Below are 19,764 nucleotides of genomic sequence, written 5' to 3' on the forward strand. Positions count from 1 at the left end.
AAAAATAAGGCAAACAGTTTTTGAATCCTTCAATCTCTTGTTATGTTTGTCGTGTTAACTGCATTCACTCTCTTGAGATAATAAATTTCATTGAAAACTTAAAGCCAACCTTACAAATACGGGCAGGGCCTACCGATCAATTTCATCCTTACTCAGAAACCAAATACTAATAGGTACATACATACATATTTACTGAATTTATCACTGGGAACCCGATTCACATGGAAATTAAATCACCACACCGGAAGACAGCTCAATGCAATAAACCAACATGATATCCTTTCACCATTAATGACACAATCTTCCGGTTGTCGGTAGGTGAGAAAAATATTAGGGATGTTCAAATGAGTTATTCTGCTGTTTTTTCGACTACTTTTCGTAATGGTAAAAATTAATTATTATTTAACAACTCCTGATAAATTTTTCTCTGAACATTTTATATTTCGTTAATTAGTTTATCGTACTTATCGGTTAAAACTTTTCACCGATGCACGCATTTCAGATTGCTCTTGTAAGCGGCTGTCGGGTATTCTTTTGCTCGCTTAGGTGTGTATAGAATACACCTAAGCTACTCTAGGCTGACTGTGAAGAGGATCTGCGATTGCTTCGCCTCCTCTACATAGTCAGTCAGTGAGGCTAGCAAAAGTCTATCCGATTAGTTTTGAGCTTTCTACACAAATTGCCCTCCGCTTACATTCTTCACCACCTTTTCACTTCTTCTTTGTATTTGAAACTCGGATTAGATGAAGGTTGAATTCGAGCAGGATTTCTTCAAAATAGTTGTTAAAAATAAAAATGATCTTTAACCTTAGCATAACTTACTTTCTACGACACGAATCCACACGGTCGGGCAATACAGGAAAAAAAGGAAAAAAAAATGTTGAAAAAAGAGCAAATCTGAAAAATCTAGGCATTGTTTTAAAACATACAAGGAAAAAATGCTTGAAATTTATAGTTTTATGATGATTGTGTAGCTTTTTCAATATTACATTTGGATATTTTGAAATTTATCCAAAATCATTTTAAAAAAATTGACAAATCTGTTATTGTATAAATTTTGGAAATCAATATACATTTTTATGGACGCACCCTGAAAGTCCAGGAATGAAAACCCCCTAATCAGACCTTGAGTGTCAATTTGAAACTCCTCGCTTAAAACCGCTATACCTCGTATTATTCCTCAAATATGTTTTCAGACATTGTTCACCTACAACACTTCAGTTCTCCGTTATTCAAAGTCTGAGGAAAAAAACGAGAAAACATGCTTGGGAAAGAAGACTGTAGATCAGCTACGAAATGCTAAAAAAATTCACTTAGTTACCAAGAAAGCTGAATTTTGAAGCTATACGTTGCACATAAAATTTTTTTTTGAATTTTCTTTTATCATGACCACAAAAATGTAAAAAAAAGTGGTGTAAAAGCTGTACTTTCCATCAATTATAATTGAAGAATAATAATTAGACTGGAACAAATATCAATTTCATCTTTTGTCACAACACCCACCCCTTCGAAATTTAAAAAAAAAAACCCGAAGGGGGAAATAAATAAAGTTTTAAAGTTTTAAGTAATTTATGTAAACTTCGATAAAAAAAATTCCAATATCTGAAAGATTAAAAGTCCTAGAAACAAATTTAAGAAGATGGAAGTTATTTCACCTTTGGTATTCTTGATTTGATTGAATTATTCGATAAAAAATTACTTGATTTATAAGTTTTGTTCAACGATATAGTTTGCTATTTTGTTCGCATTATTTTATATTGCCCCCCAACCAACCCCCCTCCCCCCCCCCCCCCCCCCTCGCGATGATCTAACTTCGAGTGACAAATGAAGGATTTGAAATTTTTTCCGGCCTTATTAATGAACCGTCAAAATTGTTCAAGTTATACCTGATAAATTTTGAAAAAAGAATTGAAAAGTTGACGTAATTTGGCACATTTTCACATCTTTTGATTTTTAAAATACGAAACACAGAAGTTTTGACGAATTTGCAAAGGTAGCTGATTTTAATTTTTTTTTGTCAATTGGCAATTTCTCAGATTTGCTTGCACTTAAATTCAACTTTGCATCGAATTTTAAGTATACTCACGACAGATTTCATCAGTAAATTTATATTCACCAGAATGGTAATGTCATACCGATACTAGTGGTCTGTAATTACATTAGCGCTGCGATACTTTACAAAAATGTTAGCCCGCAACATAATCGGACCAAGTGATAAAACCCGACTATCTTACATAATCGGACTATGTGACATAATCTGATCATGCAACATATTCTGAACATGCAACATAATCAGATCATACAACCTAATCCGACCATGCAACCTAATCAGATCATGTGACAAAATCGAACCATGTGACATAATCCAACCATGTGACATAATCCAACCATGTGACATAATCCGATTAGGCAACATAATTCGACCATGTAACATAATCTGACCATGCAACATAATTAGACCATGTGACATAATTCGACCATGCAAAATTATTCAACCATGTGACATAATCCTATCATGCAACATAATCTGACTATTTTAATATTCTGGCCATGCAACATAATCCGACCATGTGGTATAATCCGACCATGCAACCTAAACTGACTGTTATTCAATAGACCACGGAAAAAAATCTGACCATGCAACATTATCTGATCATGTGACATAATGGTACCATGTTACACAAGCTGACCATGCAACAGAATCAGACCATGAGACATAATCCGACCATGCAACATAAACTGATTATGTTATACAATCGACCGCGTAAAATAATCTGACGATGCTACATAATCTAATCATGTGACATAATCATACAACGTTACATATGCTGGCCATGCAACATAATTCGACCATGTAAAAAATCTGACTATGTGACATTATCAGACCATGCAACATAATCGGACTATGTGACAAAACCCGAATATGTTACATATTTAATCAGATCATCCAACATAATCCAACCAAGTAATATAATTGGACCATGTGACAGAATCCGATCATGCAATATAATCGACCACATTTTCAGCATAATTCAGTACTGTGAAAGAATTCAAATAAGGCCGGAACAAATTTCAAATCCTTTTTTTGTCACTCGGAGTTGGATCATCGCAAGGGGTAGGGGGGATAATAGAAAATAATGCAAAAAAACTAATAAATAGTATTAAAGTTTGCATGCAATAAAATTGCATACTATATATCATTGCACAAAACCCATAAATCAAATAATTTTTTATCCAAAAATTAAAAAAAAATCAAGCTAAAAAAAATTAAAAACTCTCATCTTCCACATTTTTTTCTTAACGGATTCATAGTCCATGCAGTAGAGGTTTAATATTGGAGTATCAGACGGTTTCCTAGCCGGTAATCGAAATCTCGGTTGGTTTAAAAAAAATAAAATTTGAAAAATTCTTAAAGTATCTTAGTCAGTCGCAAATGTTATTATTGTTATTACGTCATTAACATGTAGAAAGTAATTTGAAAAATTTTCGGACGCAATACATTGAGAGTTATTTTCAATGAACCATCCTAACAAAGCATACCGTAATAATGGCAATACAAACATATCAAATGGCCGGACTACAAAGTTTCGCGTGTTTAGTATTCGGAGCGTTCGGTGTTGTTTGCCATCTAAATTTTGGCCGAGAATGATTTACCCACCCCAAGCTAGGTCATGTTCTGTAGGCTCGGCAAAACATATCTGTCAAATTGCATGTTTATGACCTTCGTCAAAATAAAAATGTTTAGCAAGCGTGGTTTGCTATGATTAGTTTATACTTTATAGCTGTCATAAGTTTATTATTAAATAGTTTGCAATGTTTAGAACAATTTCAAAAATTTAAGATAAAGTTTTGTTCCCAAAAACTCTTCTTAATGTATATAATTTTATATTCCTTTCATCTCTTGCCGCCGTATGACGACTTGCTGTTGTCAATGAAGTGATTTTCACTAACACATGAGTACATTCATAAAGTCTCCCCCATATCCATCCACATACATTTGACTATTGCCGATTCTCGGCTACTACGGCGTTTCCACTGATTTTCATTTGACCGGGAAAGAAAAAGGCAACTCAAAATCCCCCGATTTACTTTCCACAATGTGTTTTCGATTCTCGTGTCACCGCCGAAGTTTGTTGTTTTAGTATTCGTCCGTGGTTATCCTCTGGGCGGAATATATGGCAATTAGGGTAACTAAACAGGGCAATGAATTTATGTGAACCTGCCAGAAATAAATATTTTATTATTCACCACACAAGTTATGAAATCTTGAAATTATCGGTTATCGACATATTCCTTCATACCTCTAATTGCCAAAAAAGGAGAAACTAATAACATTTTTGAGGTTTTAAAAAATGTACTTTTTCTTGAATAGTAAAATAGACAGCTCAATTAGTGGGAGGGGAGAGAGGGGGTGCATTGTGAGAAATCAGAATGAATACATTTTTATGGTACACTTTGATTTAAAATAATTTTTTTAAATAATTTATTATTATAAACATTTATAAAACTGGTCTGATAAACTATTTAATCTATAAAAACATGAAAACCAATGAAAACTGCCTAAATTTTAATTTTTTGTGATATTCTTATCGCATTAAGAACCGCGAGAAACATACAACGGGAGATTTCAGAAATTCGCTGTGTCGCATTTCAACTTAAAATGGATCAAATGTGCCGATTTCAAGTTTTTGAGTTCATTGAAGTGTCGGTTTTGATTTTTTATATTAAAAATGAAATTTAAAAATTTCAGAGTAGTTGTGCTAAGTGTACAGAAAAGTTACGCTTTAATCGATTTACATACTCACATTTGGTCCTCAATATGATAAAGTAGGAACAAGACGAGCAGGGGCGCAACGAGCGACCTGGTTAGATCAAGTGGAGCGTGATCTGGCGAATTTGGGATGCCCGAGAAGTTGGAGAACGGCTGCCATGGACCATGGAATATTGGACATCAGGTTATGTCGTGAGACGGAAAACCATGAAAATAACTAAATAGACTGATGAAGTTCTCTGATTTAATACTTAAATTGATCACCCTATTTACAAGTCTCTTCAGTATCAATTTATCACTATCGGTTTTAAACGAATGTATTGAATAGGATTGAATAGAAAAGCATTTTTTTCAATCAACATCCATGATCCTCAAGAAAATATATCTAGTTATTAAACTTGGAATTGGAATTGGAATTGGAATTTATAATCAATTTTTCAAATTGTCAGCTGTGGTCTGTAAAACCAAGCATTTTAATTATTTCAATATGAGATTCTACTCTGCCTGAATTCATATCAATCAAAAGTTTTTCAATACGACTTCAACAAAATGAGTTATCTTTGATGAAACACTCATTTTAAAGGACTTTTTGGCTTTAAGGTTGTTTTCTGAAGACCATAAAAATCAAAACCCTATTTTTAAGAAGTGTGTAATAGCAGACATTTGGACGATTTACAATGGTAGGATTCATGAAAATCGGTTCAGTTATTTTATGTTATAATCAAAACAATAATCCAGGTTAATGTGGTTTATCTATAGGTGGGGACAACCAAAAAGTTTAGTATTAGTTCTATGTATCCATGTAGTTGTTAATGAACGATTGTGACGAAACGCGGCGGGTCAGCGTCGCTTTGACATTTAATTTTGGGGATATTACTTTTCTTTTGAGCTATCAGCGTAGGCATTGTACTGAAACGCAAAACTCTTTCTAAACAGCAACGTTTTCCGACGTCGACGTTCTGTTTTTGAAAAATTTCAAAATTGTAGTGCGTCGATGACAATTTATAGGAAGTGTTTGTTTGAATTTCAACCACAAATCTTCAATATTATAAAAAGTTTATTGTTAAATCAAAAGTTGATTTTAATAAAAGCAATGCGTTTAAAATAAATTATATCGTGATTTACGGGGAGCAAAAAAAGAGAACACTTATTGTTTTTTTTTTTCATTTCTACATTCCTTCTTTTTAGTTCAAAAACGTTTTGAAATTTTCGTGACAAAATTTGAACGCAAATTTCAGAATAACTGATCACACTTTCTTAAACATAATCTTCTCAAACATTGAAATTCAATGTTGGCCTGTTTCATATGACTGATGTTCAATACTTTTCGGAAACAAATCTTTTACGATTTACATTAAGTTTTTCCCTGCTGGCCATACCATTCTTAGGACCGTGCGTGATAAAAAAAAATACGAATATGCAAAGATATTTTCTCTATTTTTTTTTTTAAATTAAAAACTCGAAATTATTGGGTTTCAGAACAACTATTTTAATTGCTGTTTGCGTTGCGATAACATAATTAACAATTCAAAATCACACTATTAAGTTGACACTATTGGCACTGTGAGAATTGTCGATGCACTACCGGCGGGAGATTTAAGTTTATGGCTGACCATCGAGATGCATTTCCGGCAAGGGATTGCAGTGGAGAAAAAATTCTTTGCATTTGGAATGGTAATGATCAAAATTCCACAACTGCTTAACAAATTGTAACAATTTGCAACATTTGCAACAATTAGCACATTTTCACTCTCTCTGAGCACCGGTTTCGCTCATTTTAACTGAAACCTTCTAATTCTCTCTAACAAATTGCAACAAATTATAACAAATTCAATCATTGGCTGCAAAATTAATTTGATCATTGACGATGATTCTCCGTTTATCTCAGTCCCCTGATTTCCGGCTCCATTGAAGTCTCCTGCGCTGGAAGGAACTGGTTGCAATGAATTTGATTCTTCTTCCCTGGGAGGGAATTTCTTCTCAGTCATATGAATTTCGAAATTATTCTGGAGCGGCTTTCGGCATTGTACAGCCTGGCTATCCACTTACGGTTGGAGGATTGAGTTGCTGGCTGGCTCCTTGTGCTGGGAGGTGTCTATTCTGCAGGCGTGATACCATTGCAACAAAAATGCCGCCAACGGAACTATCTAAAATGGATTGGCTTCTAATCGGCTGGGAGACTATTCAACGAATTCCGTCTTTGCGAAAAAAAAACTCCACACTGCTGATGGAAAGCAACAAATCAAAACAAACTTTTGGTTGCTATGATTCTTGACGCTGTATTGTTCCTAAAATCGGCGGGTGCATCGCATCCAATGAGGTACACTTTTACTAAGGCGCAAAGGAACGCACACTATTGCACGTCGGAGAGAAAAAAGAAAAATAAACATAAACAAGCCGGCGTCGCGACGCTTCGTTGTCAGGGAGCTTCATTTATCCTAGGCAAAATGCGTCGCGAATATGGTCGGTAGTGACGTCACTTCTGTCATGGTAACTATGTTTACGAAGAAAAAAACTTTACTTCTACTTTTGCAACGTTTCTTTCTCATCACCTCTCTTTCCACCACATTGCATCGCATCAGCATTTTAGCACACAACGACGGCGTTGAGAGATGACGCGACGCGACGTCTGACGTGCTATTCTGTGGGAGCCTTTTGGCTCCCAAATGTAGCCATAGAAACTTATTAGGGAGAATGTTTGGGACGCAAATAAAGTTGTTTATTATTTAGAACTCATAGCGTCTCTGTACTGCGCATCATGAAGAAAAAGCGTAAATAAAAGGTTGCTTTGATTGTGGTTTTTAAAATATCATGATACGTTGCATGTCGTCGATGAATGGCGATTTCAACGTTTAAAACATTCTTTCAAGCATTCAAAACATCGAAAAAACTGATTCTCACACTCGTGTAAGGGAAGTCTAGGCCCCAGTTATAGATAAACTACATAAGGTCTATATAACCCTAACTGGCAAATTGTCCTTTTTTGGTTGGGTGATTCTGTTAACCCTATTCAAAAATCTAAAAATGAGAAATTGTAGAGCTCCTCTTTTAGGAAATTCAGAAAATTTCATAAATCTAGGTTTTACCGTTTCTGACATCTCGAATGAAGAAGGTACAGTTCGGGTCATATAAACCCTAAACCGCATAGAAAAGTTAAGTTAACTTTTAAGCCAATTGTAGTAGGTACTATCTGAAATTCCGTATTGGATATAAACTATGGATATTCTGTTATTTCTTTCTTTTTTTTTAAACATCCAGGGACGGACTTATTTAACAGAATTTAACTGAAGCCCGGGCCCTTAATATATTGAACTAAATTGATTCCTGATCAGTTGCTTGGAGCGCTAGATAAAGTAGTCCAAAATAAGTCCTCTGGTCCAAAATAAATCCGTTACTTTACTACATAGTACGTAGCCGGCATCGTTATTGAGTTGTAAATGTTCGAAGTTGTAAACGTGGATGGATGTAAGAAATTAGAGAAGCTAAATTGTAAAATTAATTCAAAATCATTAAGCAATCCCCAGATTCTGGTAGCCCTGTGTAAGTAGATCAGTCAGGCTTACACCACACACTTGTTTGCTTAATTTGATGTGGGTCCACATTTCAGTCAACGAACGACGAAGACAGCTGCCGAAACAGTGACAGCGGTCAGTTTAATTTTACTTTTCAAACATTTCGGATGCTTCCCAATTCGAACGGCAATCGACGGGCAATCATCGGGAAAATCGCTATCCCATGACGAGTGTGTGTGTGTGGTGTGGTGAAAAGCTACTGAGCTAGGGAAAGGTTGTTTTTTTTATTTAAATTTAAAGTGCGTGCGTTTGTAGAATGCATTAATACAAGAGCGCTTTCCGCTTGCACCGGTTGAAAATATAACGACTAATTGAATTAATTCAAGACATGGCGGAAAATGTGCTCAGTGTTTCCTCGTTTTCATTAGATCCATGATTATGAAATAGTTGCGCTGAGCAGCTGGATTGATAAACCGAATGCTATCGCTATCGGTGGGGGTTGTGGAAAATCGCAAGCCAGCCAAATCGTTTCTAACGACTAACGTGCAAAGTGAACGGAACAACACGTGCGAATCCACTATGAAAACTCATAGCCGTAAAGTGTGATAATATGTTAACTCAAAGATAGGAAGGAGCATGGAACCTTAATGTAGCGTTTAACCATTTATGTTTTGATTGTGCGAAAGAAATTTCTGGTTTAAATTCTTTTCGAACCAAACTATTGTCACGGGATCTCAATTATCGAATAAGTTCTTATTGACTACTGACTGATAACCACCAAAAGCTTCCGCTTGACGTCATTCAATCGGTTATGCTGAATTTCTCAAGACCTCGCGTTTGATTTTAATTTACTCAATTGATTCAGAGTTTATTATTTCAGCAGTATGAATATCTCCTGAAGTTCTCGCAGCCTCCGAATGGAAAGTTGGCTCGATTTTTGTGAAGATAAAAATGAAATTTTAAATTTCACTTTGACTGTTTTTTTGCATCAATAATTTATTAAACAGTTTATTTTTCAATTTTGAACAGTATCCACTATCAAATTCTTGAGATCGATCTAAATGAAAGACTTCCGGTTCCATCCTAGCACAAAGTTGTAACAATAAAGTGTATATTCACACATGAAATGAATCCATCTCAAGTTTGCAACTCTTAGAAAACACAATAGAAATCGCGATAGCAAACGATACACAAACAAGCCAATATGTTTGATTAATTGAAGTGAATTGAAACGAATCGATTGCAGCAGCTCCAATCGATATGAATGAGTATCGCTGAGTTCGCAGTTTGTTGTGTTATGCAAGGAATGAAATCAATCTGAGGAAAACAAGATAAAAAAAAACAAATAGTAGCAACAAAAAAAAAAACAAAACGTTCAAGAAAACGCTTCAAGTGTTCTATTAGGATGAGTGGGCAGCTGATTGCCAATTAGAGACAAGTGATATCAACGCCAAAGTGCCTTTCCCATACTCCCAGTTTTCCACCGGTTGAACCGGATATCCATCGACTGACACTCGCCGGAAGAAGATTTATTGGCGCAGAATGTTTACATTGCCCCTGTACAAGGACAACATTATGGTTACGTCCTGGAGCGAAGCCTCCACCCTGCGGATGAAGAAAAACGTAAGTGATCATATAAAACTTTAATCTAGTGCGGAAATGTTTTTCCCCACGTAGATTGTGAGAGTCGAAACAAACGATGATTAAGTCCTGAAACGGTTATTCTTAGAACCCCCATAAAACCAGAGACCCGTCATCATCTTCAGGCAACTTTATATTGTGGTTAAGCACTTTATTGATGAATGTGGGGACGGACACTGACCTTTGTTGACACATTTCGGTTGATAAATTTGTATTGTAGATTGGATGAACACAGGCCGTTTGATGAAGAACAAAACAATTCACCGTGAGAGTGCTGGTTGGCAATTTGTGAACCATCAAGTGAAAACTCGGCGAACGAAAATAGCTACGTACCGGCTCATGTGTAAAAGGGTTAGGGTTTTGGCACCATTTGTTGGCCGGCCTTTTGCTGCCGCAGGGTATCAGGCAATCATTCAAGCTTCGATACGTGTTAGGGTTGGAGTCTGTTAACGTATGCATTAAAAAATTGCCTTTTTTTGGATGACGATTAAAAATAAACCAAGACAGATAATTGAGTTCTCTAAATTTTCAATGGAAGGCCATAATAATCAATTCCTTTCCAAGCGGCTTTCCGGTTTTTTATATGAAAATTCAAAATTCGACGTGTTCGTCGTTTATTGAACGCGCACGTTCCAAAACGGAGTAGCTTCACTGTTTTCGCCATAACAGAAAGATTTTGACCGGTAGAGATGTCATATTTCTTCTGAACACTCATGGGTATTCATAATAGCTGTTGGATTAAAAATTTTGAAAGTGCTTGAAAAGGTTAACCCATGAAAAATCGGAAAATTTTCTCCACTTTTTCATACATATGTTAGAATAAGTTTGCCAGAATTTTATCAACACGTATCCGGGACGGACAAATCCGGGCTAATTTATCTAAAAACCTGGCAAAATCAGAGCTTATGAATTCAAAACTGTCGACCGAAAATCCGGTTAATATCCGGCCAAATTTGATCAAAACCCAGGAATCAAACAATAAAAATAAAGGAAAAAAAAACTTGGAAAAAAAATTCGTCAAAATTATCGGCACATTTGAAATTGTATTTAAGGCCTCCAAAAAACCTTTCATGATTATTTTTTATAAAACTTGCTAAAAAATGTCGTGTTGGACGCATAAATAAAATTTTCACAATACAATTTGTTTTTTTTTTCTTTGATTTGGCGAATAAAGTGAATAAATCCGGGCTAAATTCGAACTTTTATACAATGAAATCTGGGCATCCGGGCCGGACCGGACTTCTCCCAAATTCAGTATTAAATATCCGGCAAACCCGTATAATACTGGACAATCTTATGTTAGAAGCCAGTCATACGAACATAATTTTGTTTAAATCTTATAATTTTTATATAAAAACAACTTGGAATCTGATACAACCCGATTATTTATAAGGTTATTTTAAAAAAAATCGTCCACCAGCACCTTTCGACATAGCAAGATTATATATCATACAGACTGAACCCTCCTGTTTCCTAAAAAATATCCCATACAATTTTGATAGAAAAAAAACGACATAACTCATACATTTTAATTCATATTACGAATAGCATGAAAGTTTTTTTTTATTACAAAAACATAGTTATAATAAGTTAAAAAACGAAGAGCTCCCATACAAAATTAATATGAAATTCGATGCATCTCGAACAAATTTCCAGTAATGTTCATAGAAACTTTTTTTATAAACACGTTTAGGCAAAAAAGATGATTTAATATACCAAATTGAGATAAAAAAAAGCTTCGGTACAACTGATTGCAGTATAACAAATTCCACTTATAAAAATAATGGTTACCCACCCAACCTGAAAATAGGAGTCTCAAATAAATTCAATGTGAAATTTGATTTGACCCAGCGACTTTCAAGTGATTTTCATCTAGTTTGGAGCGTAAACAAGTTTTTGCATAACAAAAGAATCAATACTTTCAACGATCTCTTATAATTTTAAAAGAAAGTGGTCATCAAAAAAATACAATGTGCCTCCCTCCATACATTAGTGTTGTGCTATGAAATTAACGTAATAAAAGTAAATGAACAGCTCAATTGATAATATCAGTTTGTGTTAGAACAAAGTCTACCGGGTCAGCTCGTATCTGCTATACTCGCTTGGATTGTACAGCAATGCCACAAAAGACTGTTCTCTTAACTAACTTTTTCGCAATTTGAAGCTGTCCTCTAAATCTACTTGCAATTGCAGTTGTCTACATGTTTCAGTTATCCTCATGCATTGCTATACTTGTTTACTATTTTTAATTGTTATTCTTTAAAATATCTTGGAATCTTGGTTCTGTGGACGTCCTCAGTGTTTTTTTTATTTTTAGACCGGAACAAATCCTGAAGAAGGAAATGAATATAGTTCAAGGTATTTTATTGAATGATTTGATAAATTCTTCAAAATTTCGAACATTTGAAAGAGCGAAAGTCAAACTTCAGAAAATAAGATTTGTATAAACTTTTGTATTCGAGATTTTTAAAATTGTTGATCTAAAATAACTCGATTATTTAGATTTTTTAAAAGGTAGATTGTATGCAAGTTTGTTGCAAGAAATTTTCTATCCAATTTGTTCCAATTTATTCAAAATTTGGATTATTTTTAATTATCCCCCTCCCCCTCGTGATGTCTTCTCAACTAGCTAGTTTTAGGCTGTTTGCTCCACTAATGTGCGGCCACATATGACTCACTTTACATGTATCGTTCACTTTCTTTTCAAGTTATCAGAACACAGTCACAGAGAACCAACGTGGATTTTTTCCTAAACGTTCGGTAACTTCAAACCTAACAGTTTTTACATCCTTCTGTATATCGAAAATGGGTGGCGGCAAACAAATCGATGCTATTCACACAGATATTTCAGCTGCCTTCGATTTAGTAAATCATGGAATCCTCCTGAAAAAAATTGAAATGCTTGGGATTTTCCGAAAAACTGTGTGCATGGATTAAAAGTTACCTAACGAATCGCCGATTAATTTAATTTGGTTCTGCTGAATCCTTTGATTTTATTCCAAACTCTGGCGTACCGCAAGGCAGCAATCTGGGTCCATTATTGTTTACGCTGTTCAGTAATGACATAAATTTGCTTGCTTTCCCGATGTAACATATAGGCACCAGAACTAACTCTTCGCAACCGCAATTTCTGCAAAAACATGCTTTTTACGTGCAATTTTAAGACGTCGGATTGAATCTGATTTATGCAAACAATTACGAAACTAAGAATGCCTATCATTTTATGTACAAATAATGTAAAGTGGATCATTAAGACACCTATGTCAGATGCTATTATTTTCAATAAACAACAACAACAATAAACAACTACTAAATCTATTTGCGTGAAACTTGGCAGGTAGGAGCTCTTTAGACTGGTGAAGGTTCTTATACCGAATAGTTTGTGACCCCTACCTTTCCCTGGAAGGTGGAAAGGGGTATGTCAATCAAAGTAAACATGTTTGCATAACTTTAGAACTGATCAAACAAATGGAACCCAATTTATAGGGATACGGGGTATATACATATCTATGACTATTTGGTACTTCCGCCTCTACTGAGGGGATGAGAAGGGGGGGGGGGGTTGAATACGAGAAGTGGGGGAGGGGGTCTTCCATAAAAAAGTTTTCGTAACTGGAACACTTATCAAGTAAATAGAACAAAATTTGGCATGGGGAAATGTTTGGTACCCATCCTTTTTCCAGTGGGAGATAGGAAGGGGAGAGGAGGGCTGCCATACAATTTGATGCACATCTCAAGAAATAATCAAGTAAATGAAACCGAATTTGGCAGGTAAAGAAGGATATTTGGGTACCAAAAAAGTTTCTATGATTATTTGGTACCGATACTTCATTCCGTTTGGGAGATAAAAAGTAGGGAGAGTGCTTATCTACGATTTTTAAATAAATCGAGAATCAATCAAGCAAATGGAAATAAATTGAAACATAAAATTCTTGGAACATCTGTTTTTGAAACTGATTCTGTAAATTCTTTAGAGTACATCATTTATGAGTTATTGCTAGGCACCAACCGAATCTTGTTAGGAGTTTATTATAATACCCCCAGAAATGATTGTTCTGAAATTTTGATAAACCAGCTTCATGAATTTGAACTAACTTACGAGCATACCTTTTTAATAGGCGATTTTAATATGGAATTACTAAAGCGATCTTCCTACTCTCAACGACTACAAGACTCTTTACAGCTACATAATATCAATCAATTGTGTAGGCACGGAACCAACTTTCTTTCATAATCTGGGTGTTCTCTGCTTGATCTGCTTTCAACGAACTCACCAAAAGTAGTTTGCAAGTTCAATCAAATTTCCCAGGAATATCACACCACTACCTAATTTTTTGTACGCTCAATTTCGAACGAATTGAGTCGTTTGTCGGATATTGATGTCGCGATTATTCCTGTTGCGATCTTTATGGCTTATATTCCTGGCTTATATTATATGGTATTCAATAATAATTGAATACTATTATTAAAAACGCTAAAACGGATTCAAATAATATGAAAATTAATTTCATACTTCTTTCATATTAATTTGTTTGGAGAAACATAAGGAATCTCGGACTTACAAAAAGATCATCTAACACTCACCAAAATAATAACTTCTCTGCGGATGAAATAAATTCCTATTTTTCCACTAATTTTACTGAATCTTCGTGTACGTACACAATTCGTGCCAGTTCAAACGGATTTACCTTTAGATTGATTGAAGATTGGTTGAAATAATTAATGCTGTGCAATCCATCAAATCGAATGCAACTGGTTTTGATAATATCCCGATTTCACTTATACTCATTTTGCTTCCCAAAATACTCCCTATTTAAAAACATTTATTCAATTCGATAGTATTTTCTTCCAAATACCCTATAGAGTGCAAAAATCAAAAATAATTCCATAACCTTAAGAAAACCAAATTCCGACCAATTTCGACCCATAAGTAATAAGTATACTATGCTCATTATCTTAATGTTTTGAGAAGATTCTGAAAGAACAAATAGCACTGCGCATTAATCAAAATACACTTTTACATTATTTTCAATCTGGTTTTCGCAAAAAACATAGTATAGAAACTGCTCTGATAAAGGTTCATGATAGCATTGCCAAATGCATTTATAAAAATGGGATCGCTGAGATACTATATAACAACTTAGTTCGTATTTTTCTTTCAGTTTATCTGCCGCAGATTTAATTAAAGCATATTTGGTAAATCGACAACAAGCAGTTTATTATCAGAATAATCTTTCGGAATTTGAAAGTATTAAATCAGGTGTCCCACAAGGCTCCGTACTCGCTCCTATTTTGTTTTCCCTGTTCATAAACGATCTTCCATACGCCCTCACTCATTGCTGTATTCATATGTTTCCCGATGATGTGCTACTATACTATTGCCACTACAGCAAATATAATCGATCTGACTTGTCCTTTAAAATTAACCAAGATCTTCTAAGTTTACATCAGTGGTCTTTGTTTTTTTTTTTATTTATTTGATCATTGGGATTTTAACATCTATGGGGTCATTCATCCCTCAGTGGTCTTTGAATAACTTACTTCCTATAAATTCGTCTAAAACTCAAGTCTCCTGATTAACAAATCGAAACGTTCTCTTATTCCTTGATTTAATTCTTAACAACGAATCCCTGGATATTGTTGAAAAAGTAAATAACCTTGGTATTATTTTTTATAACAGTCTGAATTGGAGAATGCAAATTAAGAACCAGTGTTCTAAAATATATTGTAAGCTTAAGCAATTAAACATAAATTCTAGATTTTTGAACGTTCAATCTAAGCTAAAACTTTATAAAACTTTCGTTTTACCACACTTTACATGACATGTAAATATTATTATAATAATATTAACCATATTATGGTTATTTTGTTCTAAGCAATGCGCCTGCAGTTTTACTTGACAGACTGAAAGTGACTTTGAATACCTGCGTTTTTGGGCTGTCTAGATTTTAAAAACATCTTCTTGGCTGCTATTTTGAAAAATTCTATCAATTTTGTTCTTGTATGGTCATGCACAATTTAATAACTACTGGTAAACCAATGTATTTGAAATCCCTTTTAATACCACTACGAAGTTCGCGTTCTTCCAATATGCAAATTCCAATCCACATTTTTTTTACTATAAAAGTTCATTTGTTGTTTGACGTATCGTTAACTGGAATCAGGACAGGAATTGGCAAACCTAAACGATACAAATCAGGACACATGTAGATTGATAGTAGGCACATTTTCAGAAACAGTAATGGAATAATCATCAAACAGATTATCATATTAGACACGAATGCCGTAATGATGGTAAAGTGTCAAAAATAAAACCTAAAAAAAAATTATCATACAAACTTAAACAAATCAAAAGATTATTAATCTTAATTTGCATAAATATCAAATAATTTAAAAAATAAATAAATAAATAAATTTTGCATGAGAATGTAAGATGGATTTTTTATGATTATTAAAGACCCCTCTTCTGTTTTCCAGTGGGAAGAAGAGAATAAAGAAAGAGGGCTCCCATAATTTTTAGATTTGGGTACCAAATTTTTTCTTTGAGGCCCCTCCTATCTTATAGTGGGGAGAAAGGAAGCTCCAGAAAAATGTTTTTATGTATCTCAAGAACTATTTATATAAATTTTATCGTATAGCTCAATAACTTATCACGCAAGAGAAACCAAATTTTGCATAGGAGTGTTTTTCGTACGAGAAGGGCTCCCATTCAAGTTTTATGAAGCAACACGGGAACTTTTCCAAAAAAAATGACAGATATTTGACATGACAGGTTATTTGCATGCGAAAATATTTCTATGATGATTTAAAACTGCATTCTTCTTTCAGAGGGGAGACGTGAGGGAGTTTGTATGCCAAGCTCGAGAAATTCAAAACGATGATTAAAAAACCAAATTTTGAATCAGATTTAAAAATGAAAAAAATTATATCAGGAAATTACAAATAATCATCTTCGTATTACTTTTTTGAAATTCAAATTGCAGCACTTATTTTGAGTACGTTTATCTGAATGATGTTGGAATTTACTTCCAAATTATGTGCAAATAAACGCAATTTCGATAATTTTCCCAAATTTCAATAACTTTTTGAAGTTGCAGCAAAGCACACCGTATCAACAAGTAATACATAAAAAACGAACTGTATGATATACATATATTGTATAGTAACTAATAAAGTTCAAACAATCGCTTTTTCGAAGAAATGCTGCTGCCCTATTTCACTTCTGGGTTAATTGCTGAGCTTGCAAGACTTCTATTTCTCGTAAAAGGTTAACAGACTTTTTATAGAAAAGATGTTATATTATAACGTTCTTAGATATGGCAAGGAATGCTTATCTCTTTCCCACAAATGGCCTTGGATGGATGGATGGAACACATATGGTTGAGAAAATGATAGTAAAAGTGAATGTGTCTGATGCTATTTTTTTGCATCCCTCATACCACTTGTATACTGGGGGAACTTTAATCAACATGATTTTTTTGCAGATAATCATCATAAACTAAGTTTGAAGTTAAAATATCTGAAAACTGTTCTATACGTTTGAAAGCCTATGAATTGAGTTTCAAATAGGCTAAATTTGGTTTGTAGTTGGACTTTTTTTTTAAATCACTTTAAATATAGTTTTAAAGTTTAAAAATATCTGTTTTTTTCGAAGACTCACAAACGAACACCTCTCCTGATAAAATGATACCATTTAGAAGCAAATGGGTTATTTTATACGAAAGTTAAACTTTTTTCCTTTGCATGTGTATAGTTTAAGAGTTATTTTTGTAGTCATTAGATGATAATTTTTGGTTATTAAAAGAAACGGACATTTTCTACGAGAAAGCCTGTATAGAACAAATGGCTAAAAACCCTATCAAATGGCTAAGTTTCAATAAAAAAAGAACATAGGAACAGTGGGAGGACGTATGGAGTTGCATGATGGTAAAATTTTCATTTATTTTTAAGGTTAAAAAATATTGAGAAACGTTAATAATTTTTGCCCCTCAATGTATGCATCAACATTGTCCATCTTTTAAGTATACATATTTGTTTTTGAAATAAAACATTGAAAAAATCAATTGAGGCTACTTTACTGTTATTGATGTCTTAAGCCATCTGTGCTAATTGGCATCAAAACAATAATTTTGAAGATGTTGAGATACGTTAAAACCATAGTGATCAAAGTTACCCCAACACATGAAATCTGGTTTTTAACAAAAATTTAGTTATAGCGGCTAATGTCATTTGATTATTCTTCATCAATGATCATGCTTTATACTCCTTACCTCAGTAAGTGTTTAAAAAAAATAGTGTTACAAAAAAGCAACCCCTTTAAAAATATTCGAAAATGAATTGAAAAAGTGATAAAAAAAACCCAGTTTACGGTACTTCATGGTAACATCCCTAAGGCGTTTATTGTAATCGAGATTAACCGAAAGTATTTACAGTTAATTTTTTTTAAATTTTGATACTAAGGACACAATCACCATCGAGGTAATTGATAGAGGATAGCTCTGGGACTTTCGCAACATTATTGGTAAAAGATATTTTTTAGTATTTATTACTAGACATTCGTTAATACCTTTACTATATAATATGTATATATGATATGATAACCCTCGATACATTTAAACCCAAAAAAACATTTGTTTTGATACATCACATCAAAGTCCACGGTCGTGAGCCACTCACGTTCCCACCGAGTGATTACGACTACCCATTCCTTTGTCTGTTGTTTTTGCCCGACTGTTGATTTTCACGGTTGAGACTTTGCTTGCACGGATTGAAAATTAAAAAAAAAAAAAAAACGGAAAACAGGAACACAATAAAACGTGCGAAAAGCTCAAATAAAAGTGACAAGATGCCACTACTCACGACTGTCTTGGTGCGGTTATTTCAATTTCCTTTATTACAGAGCACGGTGTCGGATCTACTTCAAAAAGTAATCAAATCAGGCACGAATGGGAAATCGGTCTCGAATTTTCTTCAGAAATGTACATTACAAGGAACACAAAACTTTGAACAGTTCCCTACCTGTTTCTAAATGTACATAAATAGGTCAAATGATCGACAACGGGGCGGTGTACGACCTTTGTTTTGATTATTGTCATAATGATGAAGCTAAGCACAGAATAATTTGCGTGACTCGAACTGAAATCAAAACCTTGTTATTCAATGCTCATGAGGACGGTCAAAAAATGTTTCGCTCTTTTCTAGTGGCGTTTTTATACGTCATGGTTGAGACACCCCGACGCCGAATCATCGAGAACATTTACATTAGGTAGGTACAGGACACCGTTGCGACGACACAGTTTCATATTTTTAGTTTCATATTTTTAGTTTAGTGATAGGTACATTTTTGTTGTTTTGATAATGTTTTATAAATTAAAATTTTTAAACTACCATATTCCAGGGCGCTCACTGCGTAGTTCATATTGGGACTGATCAAAATAGACACAGAATCTGCTTGAAAAACGTTGATAGAATGCTTCAGAAGAAAGAAATAATTCAATTTCCAGCTGTAAAATCAACAGCAACAGTAATGAAATTACGCTTCGTATCAACCCTCTTTCAACGTTCCTCTACAAAAATAGCAGCTTGTTCTAGGCTTTTTGAAAAACAGTTCAAGGCTCTCTCAACCTTCTATCTCGGAGAAGACATTCTTCCCTTTCGATCAATCCCTAATATAAACGTTGATACGTATGCTTTACTTCTCTCATCATGAATTAAAATATTCTTGTTTTAACAACTGAAAACTATAATCCAAATGAACCTAGATAAAGATTTTTTTAACTGACTACAAATACGCGACAGTTAGACCAACAGTCGCCGGAATCGGTGCGAAAGTAAGCTGAG

At 34.2% G+C, this 19,764-nt stretch overlaps 1 protein-coding gene across 4 annotated transcripts in view; it reads left to right on the top strand.

The window, feature by feature from the left end:
- Positions 1-19,764, top strand: part of LOC129750959 (TBC1 domain family member 4) — a 74,398-nt gene that overhangs the window by 14,595 nt on the left and 40,039 nt on the right. The window contains exons 1-2 of one of the 4 annotated variants that reach the window (XM_055746180.1): positions 8,440-8,557; positions 9,313-9,906. The exons of 2 other annotated variants lie outside the window; for them this stretch is intronic. In XM_055746180.1, the coding sequence (XP_055602155.1) occupies positions 9,826-9,906 (81 nt within the window). In that variant the 5' untranslated portion in view covers positions 8,440-8,557; positions 9,313-9,825. Of the gene's footprint in view, positions 1-8,439; positions 8,558-9,312; positions 9,907-19,764 lie in introns of those variants that run through there. One more of the 4 variants, XM_055746181.1, reaches the window with a different exon arrangement.

The sequence above is a fragment of the Uranotaenia lowii genome, chromosome 3 (genome assembly GCF_029784155.1).
Source record: "Uranotaenia lowii strain MFRU-FL chromosome 3, ASM2978415v1, whole genome shotgun sequence".
NCBI classification, from domain to species: domain Eukaryota; kingdom Metazoa; phylum Arthropoda; class Insecta; order Diptera; family Culicidae; genus Uranotaenia; species Uranotaenia lowii.